We start from the raw sequence: 23,794 nt of genomic DNA, 5'->3' as shown, positions 1-23,794 counted from the left end.
TTTTTTGTCGGACTTCAAAATTTCCAGGAAACAAAACAACTGTGGATGACTGTTCTGTGCTTTTCCTGAACCCTCCCTTACATTTGGGAGATAGAAAGGGAAAGAACAACATTTCTACTTCCTGCACACTACGTTGCTAAGTTCCATCACAGAGTAGGAGGAAAAAAAAGACAAACCCCCTCCACACTTGTTGACATTTTGCACAGAAATGGTTCTATAACTGTGCCTAATTAATGACCACAGTGCAGCAGCGTTTCATGTAGGAGAAATAAAATACTGATCTGGCATTTTGGCTCTTCAATCAATTTTCTTAACTCCTGAAAACTGAAGTATGCCAGGAAGGCTCTCCCCCCATCTGTCCCCCCAGTGGCTTCACACTCCCAGCGGTTTAGCTGCAGCCATTCAGTTTAAGAGAAAAAAAGGAATATTCTGATACTGGTTTAGTTGCCTTGGTTTTGAAAACAGAAACATTCTTCAAAAAGACAACTAAAAACACTTACCTAAATTAAGTGTTTAGACACCTAAAGTGCTTGGTTGGTAAGCCATTCATCTAAATCTGCCACTGAGACATGCTACAAGAAACCACAGACAAGGTTCTGAAGCATTACTGCAGCTTACTGCAGAACAACTGCATCTTCCCCCATGGGAAGGCATCATTTCTGTGTTATGACAGAGGTGCCCAGCTGGGGTTTGTGTTGAGAGCAGTGCTGTGCAAGTCATGTCACAATGGTTCATGGTCAGGAACAAACCTGAAGTGACTGTTGCTGTGATAACAAAACCCAACAAAACTTAACAACCCCCACTTAATGAAGCTACTTTAAGAAGAATGCTGAAGAAAAGAAAATGTAATAATCAAAGAGTTAACAAAAGCTGTATTAAAAACTGGCTGTAAAGCAGAGATTTTTCTCAACGTTGCATTATTGTACTGCGAATACTTGAAAGGTATATTCACACATGTGCCAACTTAAGTACAATTCAAATACATGAGGAATAAAAAGAATAATTCAGATTATTTCATTTGTAGTATTCTTGAAATGTGAACAGAGGCAATTATGATATACCACAATTAACTGTTTTTTCATATACACAAATATAGATATTTTTATCACCTGTTCCTCATGCTGTACAAACTATCCATAACTGAATTTGTGTGAAATCATTTCCATAGCAGGCATCACAGCATGTAGGTAAAGCATCATGGAAATACAGAAAAATAGAAAAAATTAATACATCCTGACTTTGATAGTGACTGCAGCCACAAATGGAAATGGTTTCAGTTTATCAAAGAATCACCAGATGGTTGGCAGGGACCTCTGGATCCAGCCGGACCAACCCATGCTCTAGCAGGGCCTCCAGAGCAGGGTGCCCAGCCCATGTCTTGAGGAGGTGCCTCCATCTCCCCGGGCAACCTTTGCCATTGCTCCAGCACTTGCACAATAGAACAGTGTTTTCTGATGTTTGGATGGAGCCTTCAGTATTCCAATTTGTGCCCTTTGCCTTCTGTCCTCACACTGGGCACCACAGAAAAGATCCTGGCTCCACCCTCTTTGCACCTTCCCTTCAGTGAGAGGGGAGGATCCCCCCCCAAGCCTCCTCTTTTCCAGGACAAACAACCACAGCTCTCGCTATCTTTCCTCACAGGAGATGTGCTGTAGCCCCTTCAGCACTGGGCTTTGTGGTCATCTGCTGGACTCCCTCAGATACATCCTGGTCTCCCTTGTACTGGGAAGCCCAGAATTGAATCTGGATCTCTAGATACAGCCTCCCCAGTGCTGAGTGGGGAAAAGGATCACTTTCATCCTCACATTGGCAGTACTTTGCCTAATGCACCCAAGAATACCACTGGCCTTCTCTGCAGCAAGGAGACATTGCTGGCTCTTGTTTGGTGCGCACCCATATCCTCTCCTGCTGCCAGACTGATTCCCATCTGGGTGCCCCCAGCAAGTTCCGGTGCCTGGGCTGTTCCTCCTGAGGGGCAGGACTCCACTTATTGAACTACAAGAGTCCTTTTCTCCAGCCTGTTGAGTTCCTTCTGGATGGCTGCATGACCTTCTGACATACCAGTTGCCAGCTGTGTTTCGAGTCATCTGCATATCCTTATGCACACACACGTGTGTTGTGCCACCCACCCACCACTAAAAAGCAGACCGTTGTGGTGTAGCTGATAACACTTTGAGAATCTTGTTTTTCCCTGAACAAGTGCTGTAGTTCACTTCCTGCCAACTGCTGAAACCACCAAGATGTTATTCACAGAATATTTCTAAGGATAACTATGATTTCCAGGCACATCTTTATTTTAATCTTGATTTCTAACTCTGGCTACCTCGACTCATGGTACATGCACAATGTCAACCTCACAACACATACAGAACAACAAACACATACCTTGAGGGTATGGTTGGCCCTCTGGTCTGAGGGTGCACTGATGGCTCACGCTGTCCAGCCTGCCATCCACCAGTACCCCCAAGTCCTTTTTGGCAAGGCTGTGCTCTATCCTTACATCCCCCAGCTTGTACTGACAGGAGGGGTTGCCACAACCCAGGTGCAGACCTTACACTTGGATTTGCTGAACCTCATGAGGCTCATGAGGCTCTCCCAGGCCCACTGCTCAGACTGTCTGCATGGCACTCCATCCCCTGGATGTGTCAACTGCACCACTCAGCATGGCGTCATCCACAAACTTGCTAACAATGCACTTGATTCCACTGTCAATGCCATTGGTGAAGATACTGAAGAATATCAGTCCCAGCACCAACCCCAGAGGGACACCACCCATCACTGATCTCTCTATCCAAACACTGAGCCACTGACTGCCACTCTCTGTGCAGGATCTCACAACCAGTAATACTGCAGTTTTCCGATTACATTTGTAAGAGTCAAGTTTCTATGGCTTCAACATTCTTTTATTTTTTCCTGAAGCCAAAGATTCTACACTACTTTTATGGTTCTAAAGGAATTAATTTTCTCCTTGTATGTGAAGAAAGAGCAAAGATGTTAGAACTCCATTTTTCTCATACTGCTTTAATCCCACTGAGAGTCGGGGAGTCATTCTGCATTACTGTAAAGCAGCCTACTGCACTGAAAATCTACGTTTTTCTTAAATTAACCTAACTTAAAAGATGCAGAGCTTCACTAGCAGATTGCAGGTACACATTCACAAATGAAATACTAAATTCCAGCTCTCCACATACCATATCAGGTAAGTTGCAGAGAAGTACACTTTGTAGTAAATTACAACAAGAAGTGTGCAATTATTTTGCATTTGCCTAAGTCCAGCAAGGGAAGCTAGAACTGCTATGTCGAATGCATTCCATTCTTCTAGAACTGAACAGAGTGAGCTAGAAAATCCATACAAAACAGTTGCTCGTATTCTGAATTGTTTTGCAATTGACAGCATTTTCTGGCTGCAGTTGCACATAAGGTAAAGCAGCTGCATACATAATTTCTTCATAAGTGGCAGCTTCTTTTCTGACTTTTCCCTTATTCTTCTTCACCCCTCCCAGCATCTTTATCATGCTGGGATAAATGAGGACCATGCAATTTAAAAAAGCATGACACTGTGTGTCATACCTATGCCAAAATTGAGGAAGCTGAAAGGTGTCACTTGCCATGGAGATGTCCTGTTTTGATACATATCAAAAGCAAATCCTCAGCACTTAGAATAATCCCACAACACAGTAAGCTTACCACTGTCGCTCCAGATGCTCATTAAAAAATTGCACAGCAAAACTGACCAGGGTCTGGTGTGCAGGCTTTTGTTTGGTGAACATATGAAATAAAAGACAAGCCAAAACTGAGTTCCAACTGGACTAATTTGCAGTGTCACTAATGGGCTCTCCAGCAGATGGCAAAGTTTAGATAATTAACAAGAGTGAACTCTTCAATTACATATAGAACTCTTAAGCTCGAGTAACAGTGACCACTCAAATCCTTAAGTTATACCTGCAATTCTTTACATCTTCAATACTTTCAATTACTTTTCAATACTGACCTCTTCACCTCGAAGCAGATACTGAAGTCAAAATCTTTTGGGCCACTTTACTGCTAAACTCAACCTGCACGTCATCAACTCATGGAACTCAGTGCTCACCTCTACAGAAGTGCCCAAGTCATAATTTTAAGAAAGTAGAAATTAATAGGAACATTTGTAGTTCTTTATGCATTGTCAAAAGCTTCCTCTTCAGCAGATATGGAAAAAATATATGTTCTTAAACTCAGCAATGCAATGACACCTAAACATGTGGAATATCATTTGGATGTTCAATTTCCTGTGACTTGCTTAAAAAAAAAGTTTATTCTTATCATACACTTGAAAGCCTGGAACAAAAGAGTACTCAATATTCTCAGTACAGCTGTTGTCACTGGAAATACTACAGACTACACTCTTAGCTGCTTTTTTTATTTAAAGCTGCCTATATGATTCAATTCAGTTGATGTTGCAGATGGAATTTAACAATTTCGATCCTGCTTATTACAAATACAGGAACTAAGTTCTATGGTCAATAGTTTGAAACTACAGTTATCAGGCAATTACCTATAATCAGGTTAAGAATAAGGAAAGCAAAAAGCATGTTAGAATATATAGTAGTTGAATTGAGAAGGAAAAACATCACATTCACATGAGGTTTCACTCTAAACATTTCACAGAAAAAAAAAATGAAGATAATAAAACATGAAGATACAGATGAACGTAGTCGCTTACTGAGGGTCTTACTAACAATCTTAGGAGACAGGAATATGACCACTCATAACACAGAGAGCTGAAGAGCACCCTGGCACATTCCCTAAGACATGCTGTTCATCGATACCTCTCCACGCAGCCTGGATTATGTTTAAACCAGCTGCTTTTCTGTTGTACTTTCCTGCCTGCTCTAACCCAAGTGCAATCTCTTGCACATACTGCAAGTACACACTGCACCAACAAAGAGATGCAAATGTGAGTGCTATCCTGTGTAAAGGTTAATGTACGAGCTCATGGCATCTAATTCTCAGTGTTTTTATAAATACAGTAAAAAAAAAGACAGGCACAAGATGGATCCCTTGTGGTGCAGCATGTGTAGTAAGACCTTAGGGAAAGAAATGGCCACTCCTTATTTCACAGGAATGCGTAGGCACAGAAGAAAGCATTTTGATTTCTAGACATTCCTGCGTGAGAATTGCTGCATGAGAACAAAACTTACTTCGTTATTAAAGGCAACAAACAAAGGTTGTCAACATTTGTTTCTCAGCGTCTTGCAGACTAAGTTATGATTGCTCAATACCTCTCCACACCAATTCAAAAACAGAGTAAGCTTTAGATACGTACACCCACTCTACACATCTGGAGGCTTTGATGCCTGCATTTTCCTTCCCTTCTCCTACCACACAAGGAAGCTGTTAGTATGCCACCTTCTCTTTCCCCTTTTAGGAAACACACCACTTCTGTCTTTCATGACATCAGTTCATTATTTCATCCCCGTACTCCCTCTCGTTTTCTGCCACAGTTCTTTTGACTTCAGGAGGTACCCTCAATGCCAACACATTCAGCTTATAGAAGTAACTGGATGGGGCAATCACAGATCACTATATCCAAGGTCAAGATACCCAAGCAACAGAGTCTTTGCAAGCTCAGCTAAGCATTACGTTCAATTCCAAGTCAGCCAGCTGTAGCTCTCCATGTGTTTTCCACTCAAAACCAGATTTTGAGCAGAAAAAAATGCTAGAATGCAATGGAAAGTTCAGAAACAAAGAAGAGACAAAAGGTTCAGGTTAGGCTGGACTACATCTGTCTGCAGCCTCACAAATGGTAACATAAGTGGTGAAGGAATGCATTTAACTTGGCAGCATTACATGCATTTGAAAATTCTGTTCAGCTAAAGAATAAAAGATCATTAGAACTCAAAGTATAAACATGAATATATTTGACTATGAAATTAATTGAAATGTCAAATTTGTGCTTGCTAATTAAATATTTCACATAATGTCCTCTTAAATGAACAAGCCAAATTATTCTCTTTTTGAAGGCAATGGGAGTTCTGCCATTCACCATAGTAAAAGCCTAAAAGAGCAAATAATTCTGTTTAGTTCTAAGTTAACTTAGCTTTAAAGTACTTGAACATCTTAGATTGCTACATATATATTTAAAAATGTTTAACTGAGCAAATTATCCCAAGAGCAACTGAAGTTTGATCATCCAGTGTTGAATGAGGATACAACATGGGCACAAAACTGGTTTATTTTTAATTACATTCATCAGAGCTACAATTCAACATATCTAAAGTGTTTAACGTTTAAATGGAACTAGGTTTCATCACCTTTTGTAGAATTCAGCTCACAAACAGTTCACCTCCAGAATGGCAGGAATACTTGACTCCAACAGTTTTGTGAAACTGTACATAACAGCTCTTGTAAACCAGCATTTCTGAAAATACTTACGTATTGTAGGCTACAAAAAAAACCCTATCAAGTTCATGGAGCAAGAAAACAGAAAGTCACCCTTTTAGTAACTGAAAGAGCTGAACAGAAAGAGGGGGTTGCTCAAACAAATGAGGCTGCATGTGGTGCAGAGACCTCCACAGACAAAGCACAGCTGCCGCACTTTGCAATGAGGGATTAGCAGTCTAGGTCAAAGGAAATAAAGCCTCTCTAGCTAAGTGAGCAAACTGCAGAATGCATCCTCAGCAGAGATGAGAAAGGGCCATCTAACTAGCTTGCAAATTGTGTAGAAGCTTCTGGGAACAGAAACAAAATGATTCCTTGACAGAACGTGTAAAAATAATTCTGCTGAAAAGCAGAGATATTGTCAGAGGGCTGAGGCTGCAGTGACCTTCCAGTTATTTTAAAATCACATTTTCCATCTCCCTTCTGCACATTCATAAATATAAACACACTCTCTCTTCATGGCAGAACCAACATGCTATCTGTATACCTGTAGGGTATTAACGTCTAGAAAAAAACAGCCTAGAAGTAACAAAAAAAAGCTCTTCATTGTCTTTCGTAAGAATCAAAGTTGTTAAAAATACCTATGTATACACGTGGCTGTTCTTTTTTTCGTCTCCTTCTCAAATGCAGTCACTCAAGCCTCTTCCAGCATGCGTACAGTTGAGTCAACCCATTTTGGCTTTAAATGTTTCTTGACTTTATACACACACTTTAGTTGAGCAGAATACAAACCAATGTTTGAAGAAAAGGAATTGCTGATTTTTTCATCAAATACTAGATATATTCTCATTATAAATCATTAATTTCAGCAACTTTTCCTTACAAAAAAGACAAGTCTCCTGAGCTGATGCTTGCCACTTGAATGTACCATTGTGAATGTATGTCTAACCTGGCTTTTGCTATGGAATGAAGTACCAGAACAGCTACTAGCATGTAGGCTGGTGTCTAAACTTCCAAATGAACTGTATGCTGCAGACAGCTTGTAACAGTTCATGGCATTACAGAAGTGTAAGCCATTAGAACTACTTGAGCAGGAAGCAGCAAAAAGTTGTACTGCTATGAAAACCAAGAGCTTTTCTTCTCTTCCCCATCCAAACCACATGAAATCTACTCAACTCAAAACTCATTAAAAAATAAAAAGACTTAACACTTTACTATAACAAAAATCACACTTTCTTGGTGATAAAAGTTTCCAGCACCTTCTTTTGAAACAAAGGCTTACAGGAGACTCCAGTAATTGCCATTTGCACAAAGGCTTATTTCAGTGAGGCTGGGCTTACAACTTACGACAGATGGGGAATTCCCCAAGAGCTGTGCTCAGGCTCATCAGAGCACTCCTTAACATCTGTATAAGTTCCCTAAGTTATCGTGGGAGTTATTTATATATGTACTTGTACAGATGGAGAGACTGCTTGCATGACTATTGGCCCCTTATTACAAGTATTATGCAGTAAGAAAAAATACTGTAACTGCAGTGGCACAACAAACCTGAATGTAAGCTAAAAGATCTCGTAGACTGCAAATTGGTACCAAAGGTCAAAAAGCCCATTTTCCACTACAGTCAAAAAGCTACTGTCAGTGGTTATCTATAAACGCTCATATTTTAAAAAAGTTTTGAAAATTCACACAAAAGCAGAAGTCTGCGGTGGAGTGTTTTATATATAAAAGAGAGTACAGGTTGCTATCTCTCACTTTTACAGAGTACAGTTGAAAATGGCATCAAGAGTTCAAAGAGAAGAGACTAACCTCAACTCTTCTTGTCCCTAGTATTTTATTTTAAAATTAGGTTAGGAAAAAAACTGTTCTTCTCAGGTACGTATATAATCCCTCCTATTTTAATGCACCAAAAGAATAGTAAAACTTCAGTCTCTTGTCAATTATGAAAGTCAAGCCAGGCTACCCCTATTTTTAAGAGATTACATTCCCACAAATATGTAAATGATAGAAGCAGAAAGTATGGGCTGCTGAGGGTTATGAGACTTCTGGAGAACCGCAGTCAGACATTCTTCAGCATTGTACATGGCTGCTCACGTCCACCCAGAGGCAGATGGGCTGCTACTTCTTCCAAGGGCTTTTCTACCTTCTCAACTGCACAGCTCCATAAGGGACACGAGGTATAGCTTCCCTGTTCCTGGTGTCAACTGGAACGAGTTTTAGAAACAAGTATCTGTTGGCACTGACTGAAAACACCATAAAATCCTGCTACAGCTGACAAGCACATTTTAATTCTCATTACTCTGGACTATGAAAATAGCAAGTTACATTTTAAGAGCTTCAACATTTTTGTGTTAAAGTGCACAGAGATAATGAGGGCTTTCGGAGCCTCGTCTCCCACACCCAGTTCGTGCTGTGGCTTCGTTATGCAGTCTCAAAAGGAAGCATCAGAAAACTCCTAAGTGGAGGAGGTGATGACAGACTGAGAACTTTAATCGAGACTCCTTTCCCACAGTCCTTCCCACACAAAGCCAGAGAGTTTAAGGATTTTAACAGCTTGTACGTGTATGAGACATTCCTTTTTCCTTTAGCCTCATTTAATCCCTGATAACATCTACTAAAACAGTAGATTTCACGTAATGCAGCCTCTTGAACAGAATAAAACTACATTTATTTCCACTATCTTGGTCATCAAATACACCACTGCTGCACCTCAGTTTCCAGCATCATAGGAAGTGAGGCCCAATCTATGTGAATATCCCTCTCACATGTAGCACTGCCCCATATGTGCACTGGGACGATTTTTTTTGTTGTTTGGTTTGGGGCTTACACCCCCTCTTAGTAATAAAGCTGCAGGAAATGTCCCTCACTCAGTATTGAAAATAAACATTTCCTGCTGAGCTGAGAACAGCCAGAGAGAAAAGCTTGCCTAGCAGCAGGTAACTTTATGCCAACTCCTATTCTGTCCTAGCTACAAGTTTCCATATATGCAAAATCTTCCTTTAAAACACAACTGCTATGAGACACATTCCATCTATGCTTCTCTCCTGTGTCAACACAATTTTACCTGGTGCTGCTCAGCACTGGCTCTTAATCTGACCCCTCTCTGTAGCACTTAAGAAACTAAGAAGTCACTGAAACTCTCAACTGAAAACAATTTTCATTCTAGCAGATTATTTTAGGAAACAACTTGAAAAACATTCCCTCTCAGAGTTGTCATACAACAAGACAAAGAAGTTAACCAGAAAAGCCCTTGGAATACCAATGACTATCCATATCACTAATGGAAGAATATGAGTTCTGGCAATGAAATGTAAAGCTCTGCTAAGAAAACCAGAGATGCCCGTTTCCCTAACCCCACCCTCCTTCCCTATTATTTATGTCAAGTTATAAAGTCAAATAAAAACCTGACATTCAACCTAAGTAGTGCGCCAACCCACCTAGACCAGCGCCTTTGAACTCCCGGGGAGTATATCATTTGTTCGCTTAGAAAAAGGAGACTGTGTGGGAAGTACAAGAAAAACAAGAGCGTCGTGGGAAAGCCCAGTCACAAATGATGTGGCTCCTCCCTGAAACCCATCTGGAAAGTCTGAGTAATCGTGGGATATCCCCAGTTACTCATCAACATTCAGTCAAATTTCAGGAATATCTGATTTTTTCAGGATACTACACATTATGTCAACCAACGCAAGTCAATTTGGCTTTTCCAAAGAAGGCATTTTGTAAGAATCATATTCCTGGAATTCTTGGGTTTTAATGCACATTCTCTTTGCCTGCAGTTGTTTTTTTTTTTTCCCCTTCAATATGTTGGGGAAATAAGTATTTTACTTGCAGAGAGTTTTCTTAGTTACACCAAATTCTAAGGTTGAGACCTGGCAATTAGGACAGCCTCAGCAGAATGCCTCCCAACCTTACTCTGTATTGATCATTTTTAATTCCAGAATTCCGTTTTTCCTAGATCCCCAATTACCTTTCATAACATGGTCACCTTACAGAATAAGTTTGTCCCACCAAATGCAGTAACACATCTCCCTGACCCAAGAATTCATATTCTCTAATTCAGTTTTCCCAGCAAAATTGTTGCCAATATTTGATAACTCTCCTTTTATTTAAAAAGCTTTGATAGGGCATCTTTACACACTCTTCCTTTCCTGTCCTCCCATTTACAGTCTTTGCCTTGCTTTCTTTCAGGAAGTGTTACTAAGGAAACAGCCTACCACATACCATTAAGTATACAGGTCCAGCAAGGTTTTCTCAGGAATAATAGACCAGTAATTACAAAACTGATACTGTAAGTGCTGTCGCTGTTTCGCTCCCCCCCACTTTTAATAAATGAAAAAAAAAAAAAGGCAGTTATTATATCCCCACACATACAAACATATAAGAAACATATTTACTAAAGCATGCTGCTTCTATCTGCGCAGTAACATGAAATGAAAATGAAAAAATGAAATAAGGAGAAATATTTAATCCATCATTAAAGCAAAAGGGATTTTTCCCTGACTTCCTAGAGCCAGTATACAATTTAGCTTTGTCATTTTGAGAAAAGGCAGGAGACAGTTCTGATAAGCAACAGTTCCCTGAAATAACGACCTGGCACTGTATGCACAAAATCATTACAGACCTACTTACTGAATTGACTCACAGAGAATAACTAAGCCTAGCTCAATAAATTCAGATTTGTATACTTCACTTAGAGTTTCTGGTACTGAGAGTTTACAAAATAATCCATTTTATTACTAAACAATTATATTCCACTATGACACGTCCAAAGATTTACCCAAATTAAAGTGGTATTTGCAAAATTCATGGCTACAATAGTTCAAAACAAGTTTCTATTGTCTAAAATGAGATTTAGAAATATCATCAGCTGCAGGTTTCAGTAGAATCTAACGTCTACACTTACGACAGGCAAACATGAGTCTATATGTTTTATTACAATGATGCTCAATTTTAGTAGGGTTAATCAGTTATCATTTAAAAATGAAGGTGTCAATACATCACCTTTTCATTTCACACATTATCAGAAGCAACAGATCATATTAAAACTACGCACTTTATTAAGCATTTTGGATAATAATAGTCTAAGACTATTAGTAATACATTTGGAGATCAATCCCACTGTACTGAATGTACAAAATAGTAATTCATAAAGCAAACTTTACTGCTGAACACTCTTAATATACTTTGGTCTGGTTCCAACTTAAGAATTTAAGACAGTTCTATTAAATCAGCTGCAATTTCTATAAATATATTGAAAAAATATGAAGTTAACACAGTGCACCTTACCTTCACTAACACTATGAATGTCCAGACCACCTCTGGTAGCCCTCTACTCCTATGTTAGCATTTCACGTGCAAAGTTTTAACTTCAAAGATAATCAGAAGGGAACACAAATGTAATTTAAAGGGAAAGTAAAAATATAACAATAAAGAAAATCTGAAGAGGCTTCTACTGAATTAACTTCCCTTCTAAGAAAAAGTTTGTTAATTACTAAAAGGGATTTTGTAACAGCTTACTTACAGAAAGACACATGAATTAAAAGCTTATCTAATTTTTGCAACTGCATCAGCCAAATAAAAGATTATCTCTGTATACATCCTACCTTACTTACAACTAAAACAACCTGATTAAATTGTTTTTAAGCCACCAGTTTCAGAAACTTAAGGGATCCATTTTTAACAATGTTCAACAATTGTTGACAAAAAATACTTTCCTTACTTCTCCTCTCATTACTGATTTTAAGTGGAATGCACTCATTTGTAATATAATTTCTCTCCCATTTCCTGTATTTTATTTTGTGCACGTGGGGAAAGAGGGAAGAAACAGACCACGGCCTACTTTTGACAACCACTGGGGACCATAAAGCAAAACTCATTTGAGCTTGTAAGGGAAAGAAAATTACAGCTACCTTCGCAATCATTTATACACAAAGGTAAATAAAGCACACTGCAGACCGGTACATACAAACAGCAGACCTAAAATCTACCCAAGAGTAAAGAACAGCTAATAAAACAGGATAATCTCAACTATTGGTAGTTGAATCAGTTCACAAATCCTGTAGCCATACTTAATGTCTTAAAGATGCCATACCTTTTGGCCTCGCACTTTATCTCTGAGTCATGATGGCAGATGGTTGCAAAACCAATCTAATTAAAAAATCGTTCACGTATTGCCCTGATTTGGCCTGCCGTTTCTACAGGTGTAAGCCAGCCTCTCTGAAGCAGACGGTCCTCCCTTCCTTCGGAGCAGTAACATTACATGGTACAGAGCCTAGTATTCTTAAGAATACAGAGTAGTCTTAAGTCTCTTTCAAACAGTGCTTTGGCTCAGACAGCCCTCTTTCACTGAGGACTTCTAGCGACTGGAGATTGTTACAATATGATGAGAAATCCTCAAGCTTAACTTACTCTCTCCACTATTCTAACTACATGAAGAATAGTCTCTACCTAACGTTGATCCCTGGAAGATGCCCATGTCATGGCAACATCCTCAATTACCGAGCTTTCAGTGAAGTTCACAGTGCAGATTAGCAGAAGAGCAGTCCTGAAACTTTGGCTGTAACGAAAGTTCAAGAATACTGAACACCTGACCCTGGACTAAGGGAAAAATGATCAACTACCCCAAGTTTTATGTATCAGCTTGGTATTTCACTTCCCATCTCCCCTAGAATATCAGATGCTCTGAAATCACTCCTAACTGCAGACTTGCACAGACTCACTCAGTGAGGGATACAATGGCATGAGTGAGAGACATCTTATGCAATCACCTGAAGAGTCCCAGCTTCCTGCTGCCTTATTGTTTCAAATGGATTTGACAGCACGTACAGCACTTTTGCACTTCTAGTAAAGCTTAGTGAATTTTATAGGTCATACCCCACTGAAAATTTAACTAAATGGCATCTTGAAGGGTTGGTGGCAGTTAAGAGTTACAAGTTCCAGATGTGTATTGCTACTGGCTCCCAAAAGGCATAATGGACTACTGCACTGGTTGTCTGTCCACTCAACTAAACACAGAACTTAAGAATTCTCCTTAAGAATGTTTTCTCACCTTGAGGTTCTCCATCTGTTTCTGGTCATCTATAGCAGCAGCACAGTCTGAACCCACTGCCTCACTAAGATGTCCTTGGAAACTCAGAGGCAACCAACAAATGCTAGAAATTCCAGTATCACTGCCATCTGACTTCCCTGTTGCACACCTGCTTTTCACAGAAACAAATGAAGAGGAAGCAAGAGAAGCAATATGATGCTTCCTCCTGGCTTTGCAGGTAATGTTGAACATATCAGAATAGCAAAAGGCTGCTGAGTTCAGGCTGAGAAGATTATACACTGCTCCAGTTTAACTCCGAAAACTTCACCTCACAATTACCAGGTCTCACTGGTGGCTTACATACACAGGGTAGTATATAATAAAAGAGCTGACTTTGAGAAGTAGTCTACTCAAAGCCACATGATAAGACAGCCTGAGAAATATTATCAGCAGGCAGCCCAGAAACAACACTGTGCTCTGAAACATTACACAAAATGCTATTGGCAGGAATTAATTTGGTCTGACTTCTGTGAACAGTAAAGGTCACAGCAGAAGCATCGAACGCATACACAACATCCCTGCGCCTTCTCCACTTCCCAAGCCCAAAATGACAGACAGGTACACAGGTGTCCTTTGCCCTGGGTCAGCAGAATGTCTATCTACAGCCATAGCAACGCTGCCTGATAGCAAAGCCTTTGTGAAGTGAGCACTGGGTTGTGCGGGCAGATACAGGGCAGATTGAAAGAGACCATGATTAGTCAAAACAAACAGATTAAACAGAATGGTAAGCTCAGCTGAACAGAGAGGGGAGCTACCATGCCTGTGCAAATACTTGCCTCTAATCTTAACTAAATAAGGCCAACATCTATCTTAACACAATTTTGTTTTCTATTTTACCTTTTAAATGAGATTGCCATACTGTAGTCTTGCAGGTGATTATTTAGCTTTCCTGTGTTCAAAAGGAGAAATAGACCAACATTTCTCATGGAGAGAAGGCAGGTAATATGGCAACACCACCAACTGAGACTCCTGAAATTGCTGACAAAAACAACACAGTAGATGGTGCTGCTGGGAGCCAAAAGCCACATCTAGAATTTATATCCAAATTCAATTACAAGAAAGCTGGGTTGTAAGTTTCATTTCCTTCAGTCTTATACTTCTCATCCCAAGCTTCCCTCTTTGTTTTTGTTTCTTTAACAGCCATGCCTATGAAAGGCAGGCTGAAAGCATGAGGGCACTCAGTTGTCACACTGAACATTAAAGCAGAACACACAACAAAAAGACTGATGTCATCATACAGTCAGTAAACACAGGTCTATGCTAGTTAAGACGGGTAGGTTACATGTTATTTTAAAATTTAAATCCAGTTTTCTACTATTATGCTAATCCAGTCAAGGCTTGGAGCTCTCCAGTCTTTTCACTGCTCCCTTCTATGACAGGAGATTTATATAATCTGTTTCTCTTTATCTCCATCTTCTCTAGTATTTTCCCATATATATATATATATATATGTTTTCTAGCCTTGATAGGATAAACAAAAGCAGCTACAACTACACTTGTTAGGTCTACTAAGTGTAAAGTATAGCTGTAAATTATATGCAAATGGCAGGAAAACAAAACTAAAAAGTATAGAGTAAATCAAACCATTTTGTTCAATGCCCAAAGTGTAAATGAGCAGGAGTTTAAAACTTTAATACTAAAACCTAAGTCTTACTGCTGAACAAAATACATGAAAAAATAATTTATCAACCCATGAGGAAATTCTGTGGTAACCTGCCACCAAGCTCAGTATATTTTTTTCCGAGGAGCTGTAAAACACAAAGTATTTTTCCTAATCTGGATTGGTTTACTTTTATGCATTCAGGTGGGCTATTCACACATTCAGCCTAAAGGACTATTTTGCCCATGATGAACTTCTTATATCCTAATTTAAGTATTCAATGCAGTAAAGTGTTTTGAAAAAGGATAGATATTTATCCAACTAATCTCTTAGTAAACTTATTTTAAAGTGACTGAAACTGAGTCTTCACAAATTTCTGCAAAGGATTTTAATAATAAAATTTCTTCCCTTGCTGCACTGATATGCAGAGAAAATTGATCTCAAAGATTTTATTAGGAATACAGTATTAGCACTTTTAAACTATGAGTATTCTCATCTCTCCTCACAACTTAGCAAGATGCATCCAATTAATGATGAATCACTCTACTAAGTTTCCTGTTCAGAATGCACTGGCAACACCATTGCCACAGTCAACAGAGCTCAAAATGGGGAAGAGAGACTCGCTTGGTTACACATCATCAGCATTTTTGCACATAAGCCGAAAAAAGGTTTTCTAAATTTGTGTGCGTCTCCACCTCCAGAAGGAAACTGTTCACTTCAGAACTGTCACTACGTTACTGACAGAAGCTACACTATTGTGTGCAGGTAGAGATGTATATACACTACACTTGTATATGCTATACTATTAGAGATCATACTAGAATTAAGGAAAATTTTATTTATTGTGATCCTAAACACTACTCGCATATCAGTAATAAAATCTTGCCTCACAGAAACTGTTGTTATTTTGATTGCTAAGCACCAGGACATGGAAGATCATCTGTTGGTCTCCACTATTTTTCTCACCAAAAATTGGGTCACAATCCCATGCAGAGTGCTGAAAAAGGTTAAGAATGAACAGACAGACAATTTGGTTCTGCCTAGCAGTGCCATGCTCTTAGAGTAACTGAAGAAAAGTGTCTTTCAGCATCAAAGTAAAATAAAGTCAGAAGAGTATCTCTCTACATTCTCAACTGAAAATTTTGGTCAAGTTGCACTTTCTGAAATGGATGGCTCATTCACACACTACCTACTTTGCTGATTAATTCCACCTTGCCTGAAGAAGTTTTTCTTCACTTTCAGGAATTGTTGCACCTTCTCCAAGAGTCTGTTGCCCAAGTTATCATCTCCTGGTTTCTGATGCCTCCTAGGAAGGCTTGTGGAGCTCTGAAAGTTCTAAGGTAGTCAAAGTTGCTTCTGTAACTCCTCAAATACTCTGCTGGAAGCTCTGTAGCTGGAAAGACTAACATCATGAAGGAAACTGCTCTCAGGTATCCCTATCTTTCTATTTTTTAAAATAACAATTGAGATAAAATAACAGTTTTGGGTACATTCAAACAGGAACTTTACATTTCAGTGGTCATTTCTGAGTTATTTCTGGTTTTGACTCACTAATATCTAAGACTGTAAGGCATTTAATCTTCAACAGAAGAGTTGCTTTGAGATCATAAGCTTCTTCTCACTCATTAATTTGCCTCCCAAGGTTTTAAAGAACAGACAAGTATTCCAGACCACACAATAAAACCAACACAGTAAAGATAACTACATCTTCCAGAAGTTTACAAGGAACTCCAGCAGTTGATTTCTTCAAGCTGAGCAAAAGTAAGCATAAAATGAACAGCTTGAGACAGAATAGTGGCACACGTAACAAAGAACATTCCCCATACTAATCTTACTTCATACTGAGATTTACATGATGCTTTAATAGCAGAGGAAGTCATCGTAACGGGGGAAAGCCTCCAATCCAAAGCTATTGAGAGGCACCAATTATTTTAAGTGACAACCTTTCAGAGGTCTTCAAATGACTAAATATGTAGTTTCTACTTTATAGCACCATGAACAGTCTACTATAACTGAGAGTACCAAATTTCATTGATTCTTTAGAAAATAAAGAAAACTCTTAGAGAAAAAAAAAAACAAGTAGAAAGCTTGCTACTAGCTCTAGTGATCAACTTATTAGTTTTCACTCTATGCAAAGAAAATGGAACAATATTAAGGTGAATGAATTTAGGTGTAGATCAAAAAAATGAAGGATTATGCTGCTGGGGAGTGAAGGATTATCATCACTTACCTCCCTCATCCAGAAGCTTCCCACTCAGGGGCTGGGATGTATCTGAAGAGTAACATGTAATGGAAATTTGTAGCATTAAATTGGAATGCTGATTGGAAGCACCTGATGGAGAAGAGGTGAGAATACCTGCTGTTTTAGAAGTGTGAATAGGATAATCCCAAAATCTGACTTTCTGGTCTTCTGCTCTACCACTAACTATTAAGCTTAAAATTTGTTTGGATACAGGGGAAAAATACTACAGCAGTGAGTTGCAATAAGTTACTGGAGAACAGTTTTCCAAACCAATAAAATAAAAAAAGGCTCAAGTTACGGTTTTTGAACTAAATCATAACCTCATGACACCAAATAGTCAAATAACCAAGCAATAATTAGCATAAAAAGGAGATAAAAGTTTACATCTGTACAGTGACACAGCCAAAAAAACAACCAACAAACAAAAACACACCCATCATCTCCCTACCAGAGTATTTAAATACATAAGTCAAAGCTGCAGAAAACGAAGTCTTACCTAGTAAGTGTGTACTCCCTGAGTCCTGAATGCAGGTTCATGGCAGAAAAAGTACCTATGCATCCACGCAATCGTTTATCTCGACCAATCTTCCACGTTACAAACAGTGGGCTGTTTTAGGGAAGGAAAAAAGAAAGACACGATCACAGAAGCACTATTGACAGCATGGAATGTCAGTAACAGTGCCCTTCCTTTTAGGGTAATGAGAGGACTAACATATAAATTAATGTATCTAAGTTGCAATTCTTTTGACTGCTCTAGAAATGCTGCTCAGGTAATATGTTAATTTCTGTCATGTAATATGTTATTTTATACATATTACATATGCTTCTACATATGTAATATGTAGAAAATAAAGATCAGCAGAATATTTAATACACAGAACAAAATACTGCTGGTAGCAGATAGGATAGGATGCTTAACATTCTGCGCTTGATGTCTCCTGACAACGGGAAAAGCCTCACCTCAGACATCAATCAAAGAAGCCTCTACAGAAGGGAAAAAACACCTGTGTCACGTTAGTTCTCACCTGAATACACGTTGGTCTTTAACACTGATGGCAAGAAACTACCCGGGACGTAGCTAGCAAGAAGTACTTTGGAAAACAAGCAAATTTAGGATCATTCTCCAAGTGTAAAGGACGACATGAACAAAGGTTATTCTTTCCACGAATCCCAAGTCATCTCCAGTTCATATTCAAGAATCTCACAAATGAACTGAAGCGGAACAGAACCCCTAATAAGCTGTACGTATCACGAGTTCAATCATTACAAAGAAATATTTCTATTAACAAACAATTCTGTATTAACTCAGACAGTAAGCTAACAAGAAACCATGCAACTTTCGGGGACGAAAGTTTTCTTTTCTGTCCTGTATCACTGTATCAATACAGAAGCATCAAAAGCTAAATGAACCTGGGGAAGTGCACATGGTTCCTGGGTAACCAATCTTCTAAACTCTAGGAAGAGAACTTCCAATCAGGAGATAAACAGTGGTTATAGAGAAGAAAATCATACTTATTTTTTTCCCCCAGAAAGCAGACAAATCAAAGCAGATTACACAAACACACCTGCTCTTTCCCTTACTGGTAGGCTTAAAAAATAAGAAGTAATTTTAGCTGAACACCTTGACACAGAGTGTTCTTGATCACAAGTTAGTTTATGTTTCTACACAACAAGCAAACACTCACCTCCACCACTTCCACCTTAAATATGGTTTTAATTTTTGTATGAAGTCGCTGGCTATTGAGGCATAAACCTGCATCATTCTTGATAGAAGGACTACAGGCATGCTGCACAAAAGCTGAGGCACAGGGTGCATCACTGACATTTAGAACACTTGCAGCTGTCTCAGACACATAAGGATGTTCCTTACTCCATGTTGCCTTTTGGTTTTATTTTTAAACTGTTTAGGCAAAAATGGAAAAACAAACAACCCCTGTTCCCCCCCAAACTAAGTTGGACTCAAGATTCTTGTTGGTCCCTTCCAAACAGGATTCAATTATCCTCTGAATAAAAAAACACTGAAAAGCATAAAGCCAAAAGGGATTGCTACCTCACAACAGTATAAGATAGGATATTACAGTATTACACCCAAATCAACAAGTAGCATTTGACTAACATTTCCAAGAAAGGTATCTCAGCTCACCTCAATGGTATCAACAAAATTATTAGATTGCAATGCTACTGAAGATACCTTCTCCCCCAGAAACAAGCACAAGAAAGATTCAAATTGCACGTCAGGATTATTCTCTTGACCTTCATCTTTGGATTATGAGATTTATAACCTGTAAAACACTTAGCAGAGGGCATTCAGGGGAACATACATTTACTTTCTCATCAAAATGGAATTCTAGGATGTCTCATTACTGCTACTTTAAAAGGACAATATCAGAAAACATGCTGAGACCACCCCCAAACATCAATCAGATTGAGGTATTTACATATGCTTTGAAAGTTCTTGTCAATGAGTATCAACAGAAATAGCAGAAGTTATATAGCTCGTGTATTTGTGCTACGAGTAGTACTAAGTTCAAGCCTCCATTCATTAGTTAAAAGCACCACATAGCTACAGATGATGTAAAACACAACATCTGACAGAAGATGTTTTTCCAGCATCTCAATTTCTGTGTTCCCTGACTCCTGCCTTGATCCCCAGGAGCCACTAAAGCATCAGCATGTCTACACTGAAGACTTAAGCCTACCAAACAGAATTACTTCTCCTAATTACCTTCCCAGATGCCTTCAAAGTGTAATATAGACCAAAGCTCAGAGAAAACAGAGACCAAATAGGAGTCTAAGATTCTAGAAATAAGGCCAAAAGAGACCTTCGGGGCTGCCAATAGCATAAAGAAAAATTACATTATATAATTTTCTTCATAAATGATCCACATTCTCTACCTTAAAAAACTCTAGAAATAATGGAGGGAAGAGCTCCAAACGAAAAATTAGAAAGTTGCCTCAAAGCCTCACTGAAGTTCAAGAGCTCTGCAAACATCCCAATCCCCTGCTGCAATGTCTCCCATCACCTCGTACCCAGCTGCTCTTCTGCCAACACTGTCCGTTAGTTTAAGGAGTTCTGTCAGTGCTTCTATCTCTGAATTACCCACACTGCTCCCTTTTAGGACTGAGTCTCACAGCCTAAAATAAAGTCCAAGTCTGTCATTCACAGCTTTAGGGAGCATTTCTATTCTTACACTAAAGAGGCAATACAAAACTTGCTCATATGAACTAAGCAAACTATGCAAAGAATTTATGGCTCTTTCTAGCAATGCTCTTCTGCTTTTTATTGGCACCCCCAGTTTCTTCTGCCTCTTTTCTCCACACCCCCAATGCTTTTCATATGTTTTAAAGCTAGTAATAATCCATGAATAAACTTGACAACTAACAGCCTCAGAGCTCAGTTCTGCAGTACAGTGCCGAAGTCCAGATATTGACATCACGAACTGCTAAGTAAATATGTAACTTTTCTACTTGCAAAAAAATCCTTATTTTCCTCTTTTGTTTTCCTTCAGAAAAAGTTTTTGTTGTTGTTTGGGTTGAGTTTTTTTTTTTTTTTTTTTTGTAACAAAATCTTGTCAGACCTGAAATGAAAATGTGCACCTCTAGGCACTTGAAAGAAAAGCAATAGAAGCGAGGTTCTTCGGCAGGAGCAGAAGAGGAGGCAGACGTGATGCTCAGCAGTCCCTTTTATCCCACAACACAGGATACACATCACTTGCTGGAGAACTGGGTTGTCTTTTTGCCTAAAGAAGTTTGAACCCTCATATCTCACATGAATGCCAGAGTATTGGGGAGGAGCGCTCTCATCTTCCTGGCTCAGGCTCCCTCCCACCTAGTATAAAGATTTGGTTGTGTTTTTTTTATTTATTTTTTTAAACATTCATTAAAGCAGATGCAGCTATTGCCTGTGAAAACTAACACTCAGCTTCATGCCATTGTCTTACTCAATTCAAGTGAAGCATCTCATTTAAAAACAAAAGAGCTCTAGGCTTGGGAGTGAGCCCTTTTGAGCCAGGAGACTTGGAAACGTACTTGTCTGATGGGTTACCCAGCTCCTCCCCATTGTGCCATGGACCTCTGACACAGCCTTCTGTTAGCACAAACAGCCCAAGCTCCTGAATACCCAGAAGCTGAAAAATGGTGGAAGATGTTCCAGAGTGCACAGAGGCAGAAGGAGGGACCAAATCCAGACCCTAAGAAACTTCTGCAAACTTCTCAATTGTTTCTTTCTTAAGGGTCTTTATTTTATGATGGGAGAGAGACTAAAGATTGTGAGCTAAACACTGAAAAAATATTTCCACCTAAAGCTGCTGTCAGCCAATTCACAAGTGACCTGATGATAACAAACACTTTCCAACCAGCCATTGCCTAATTTACTATTTATCAAGAAGTCTTGCCCAGCCCTAATCTACATCTTGCAAAGCAGACAACTGTTTCATTTATCTGCTACACCAGCTGGTAACCAGATGATTACACATTGTTTGCCCCCTGCTTTCATCTGGGAAACTGAGTTGAAGAGACAGTTGCCACATTGTAAAGATTTAAACTAATACTGTTTTCTGATATAGAACTGCTGTCACTGAAAGGGGCATACATAAATGCAATAAGAGATACTAGTGTCTTAACAGACTAAAACACACACTTATACTCAGCATCCCACTCATCCTAAATACTGACCTTAAAGGCTAGCCAGAAAAAGCGTGGCTGAAGCACAAGAACATTGGTCACCAGAGCCCTGCCCCATGTGTCACTTCAGCTACTATTACACTGTTTTCATTAATGAAGAAACTAGGACGGCCATGTAACTTCAGTTGAGCATTAATCCGTTGCAACCTGTGCAGAACTGGAGCACTGCACACGAAGGTGATGAGGTAGAAACCCATATAAACATTGAAAGAAAGAATCACAAGGATTGTCTTATTCACTACGCTTAGCCCAGTGCCCTAAGCATATTACTTGTTCACATTTTGCCAGAAAAAAAGCCAAAAAAAAACAACTCTAATCAAAAGTTATTGACCTGGTTGCTATATGTTACTGAAAATACCTCAAGTGAAAGAAAAGTGTGCAAGCTATTTTAGTAATCAGTCAGCTATCACAGTAAGAGTCAGCATGCCAACAGCTTACACTGGCACTGGTAGTTAGCACTGTTAAAAATATACTTATTTAATATAAAGCAGCACTGAATACAAGCTGACTTTCATTTACCAGCATACTTAACTGAAAAGTGAAGTAATACTTTAATTTGAAGGATGGGAGAAGAGGCAGAAAGCATGAAAAGATGGGTCTTATTCTAGTGCCATGAGAGGTACCATAAGAAGTTTCTCCTCCTTGTTATGGACAGGAAGAAAAAGAGGAAGGAGGGAAGAAGAGAGGAAAGGAGGGGTAACAGATCAAGGATATTTATTTATCAAAGACGAGCAAGGACTTCCTTGATTCCAGTTAAAGATTCCCAAGTAATGGGAAACTTGTAAAGTGAAACGATTTTAACTTAACAAGTGGAGAGGTAAACTGGTATTTAGAAGGACATTTTAGTAGTAGTTATTTAACCATTTTTATACAAAAAAGAAGGAAAGATATAGGATCAGACATTTAAAAAGTCACTGCTGCCACCCATACAGGACCAGAGTGCTTCCACTTCAGCTCCAAGGACTTCAGGAAGTACTCTGGACAAGCTAAGATGCAAAAGTTTTCCCTTTTGTTCTTACCAAAGTGCAAGCTATTGTTTCTGAATCTTACAAATGTTAACACTTGCTTTTTTTTTTTTTACTTAAAACTTACTCATGTCTTATTCAGAATCACACTAAAACTGTCAAGAATGCTGAACAGCCATGTAAGATTGCTTCAAACTAGAAGTTGAAGTTTATCATCAGAACAGTCAGCTGAGAGCCTTCGCATGACCTGTGTCAGCCTTATTCAGAATCACAGACAGCAGTCTCCCTATTAACCGAGGCAATTCAAGCTTTGTAACACTACAGGCTGCAGCACAGACATCTCAACTCAGCGAGCTAATGCACATTACTCAATGTAAGAGAAAACAGCTTAGTAATGAAGGAGGTGTGGCCACACACTGATAAATCCTAGCGAGGGCATCAGCGCACATGCTCTGCAGCGCAGGAGAGGGAAGGAATGTTGAAAGTATCTAGGTCTGTGATGAAAGGGAAAACTTGATGGATGATATTTTGGAGCCAGTCACTAACAACAAAAATCTGGTGGGTGCCCTTCTGGAACACAATCAGAAAAGCACACGGAGTGCTCCAAGGCCTACCAGATACATGTAAGGCACAAGAAAGGCAAGGCAGCTCTTGGGTTGTGCTGGTGGCTCCTCTCCCTCCTGTTGTTGTTTTTGTTTCTTTGTTTTTAATCTCAGAGGGTGTGCAAATTAAATTAAGAAGCCCTTCTAGATTTGATTCTAATAGTTTCCTGACTGCCTCCCTCCCACTTGGAAAAAATTTAAAGTGAAAGTGACTATGAAAAGACAAGAATTGATGAAATTTCAAAAGGAAAAAATGGA

General features: G+C 39.1%; 1 protein-coding gene across 1 annotated transcript in view; it reads right to left on the bottom strand.

The window, feature by feature from the left end:
* Positions 1–19,048, bottom strand: part of AMMECR1 (AMMECR nuclear protein 1) — a 34,857-nt gene extending 15,809 nt beyond the window's left edge. The window contains exons 1-2 of the mRNA XM_031554734.1: positions 18,972–19,048; positions 17,783–17,893 (exon numbers count right to left, since the gene is read on the bottom strand). Coding sequence (XP_031410594.1) covers positions 17,783–17,893; positions 18,972–19,048 — 188 coding nt within the window. The remainder of the gene's footprint in view (positions 1–17,782; positions 17,894–18,971) is intronic.
* Between the last annotated feature and the right edge of the window lie 4,746 nt (positions 19,049–23,794).

The sequence above is a fragment of the Meleagris gallopavo genome, chromosome 9 (assembly GCF_000146605.3).
Source record: "Meleagris gallopavo isolate NT-WF06-2002-E0010 breed Aviagen turkey brand Nicholas breeding stock chromosome 9, Turkey_5.1, whole genome shotgun sequence".
In the NCBI taxonomy this organism is placed as follows: Eukaryota; Metazoa; Chordata; class Aves; order Galliformes; family Phasianidae; genus Meleagris; species Meleagris gallopavo.
The sequence above is the reverse complement of the archived record's forward strand: the minus strand, read 5'-3'. Positions and strand labels throughout refer to the sequence as shown.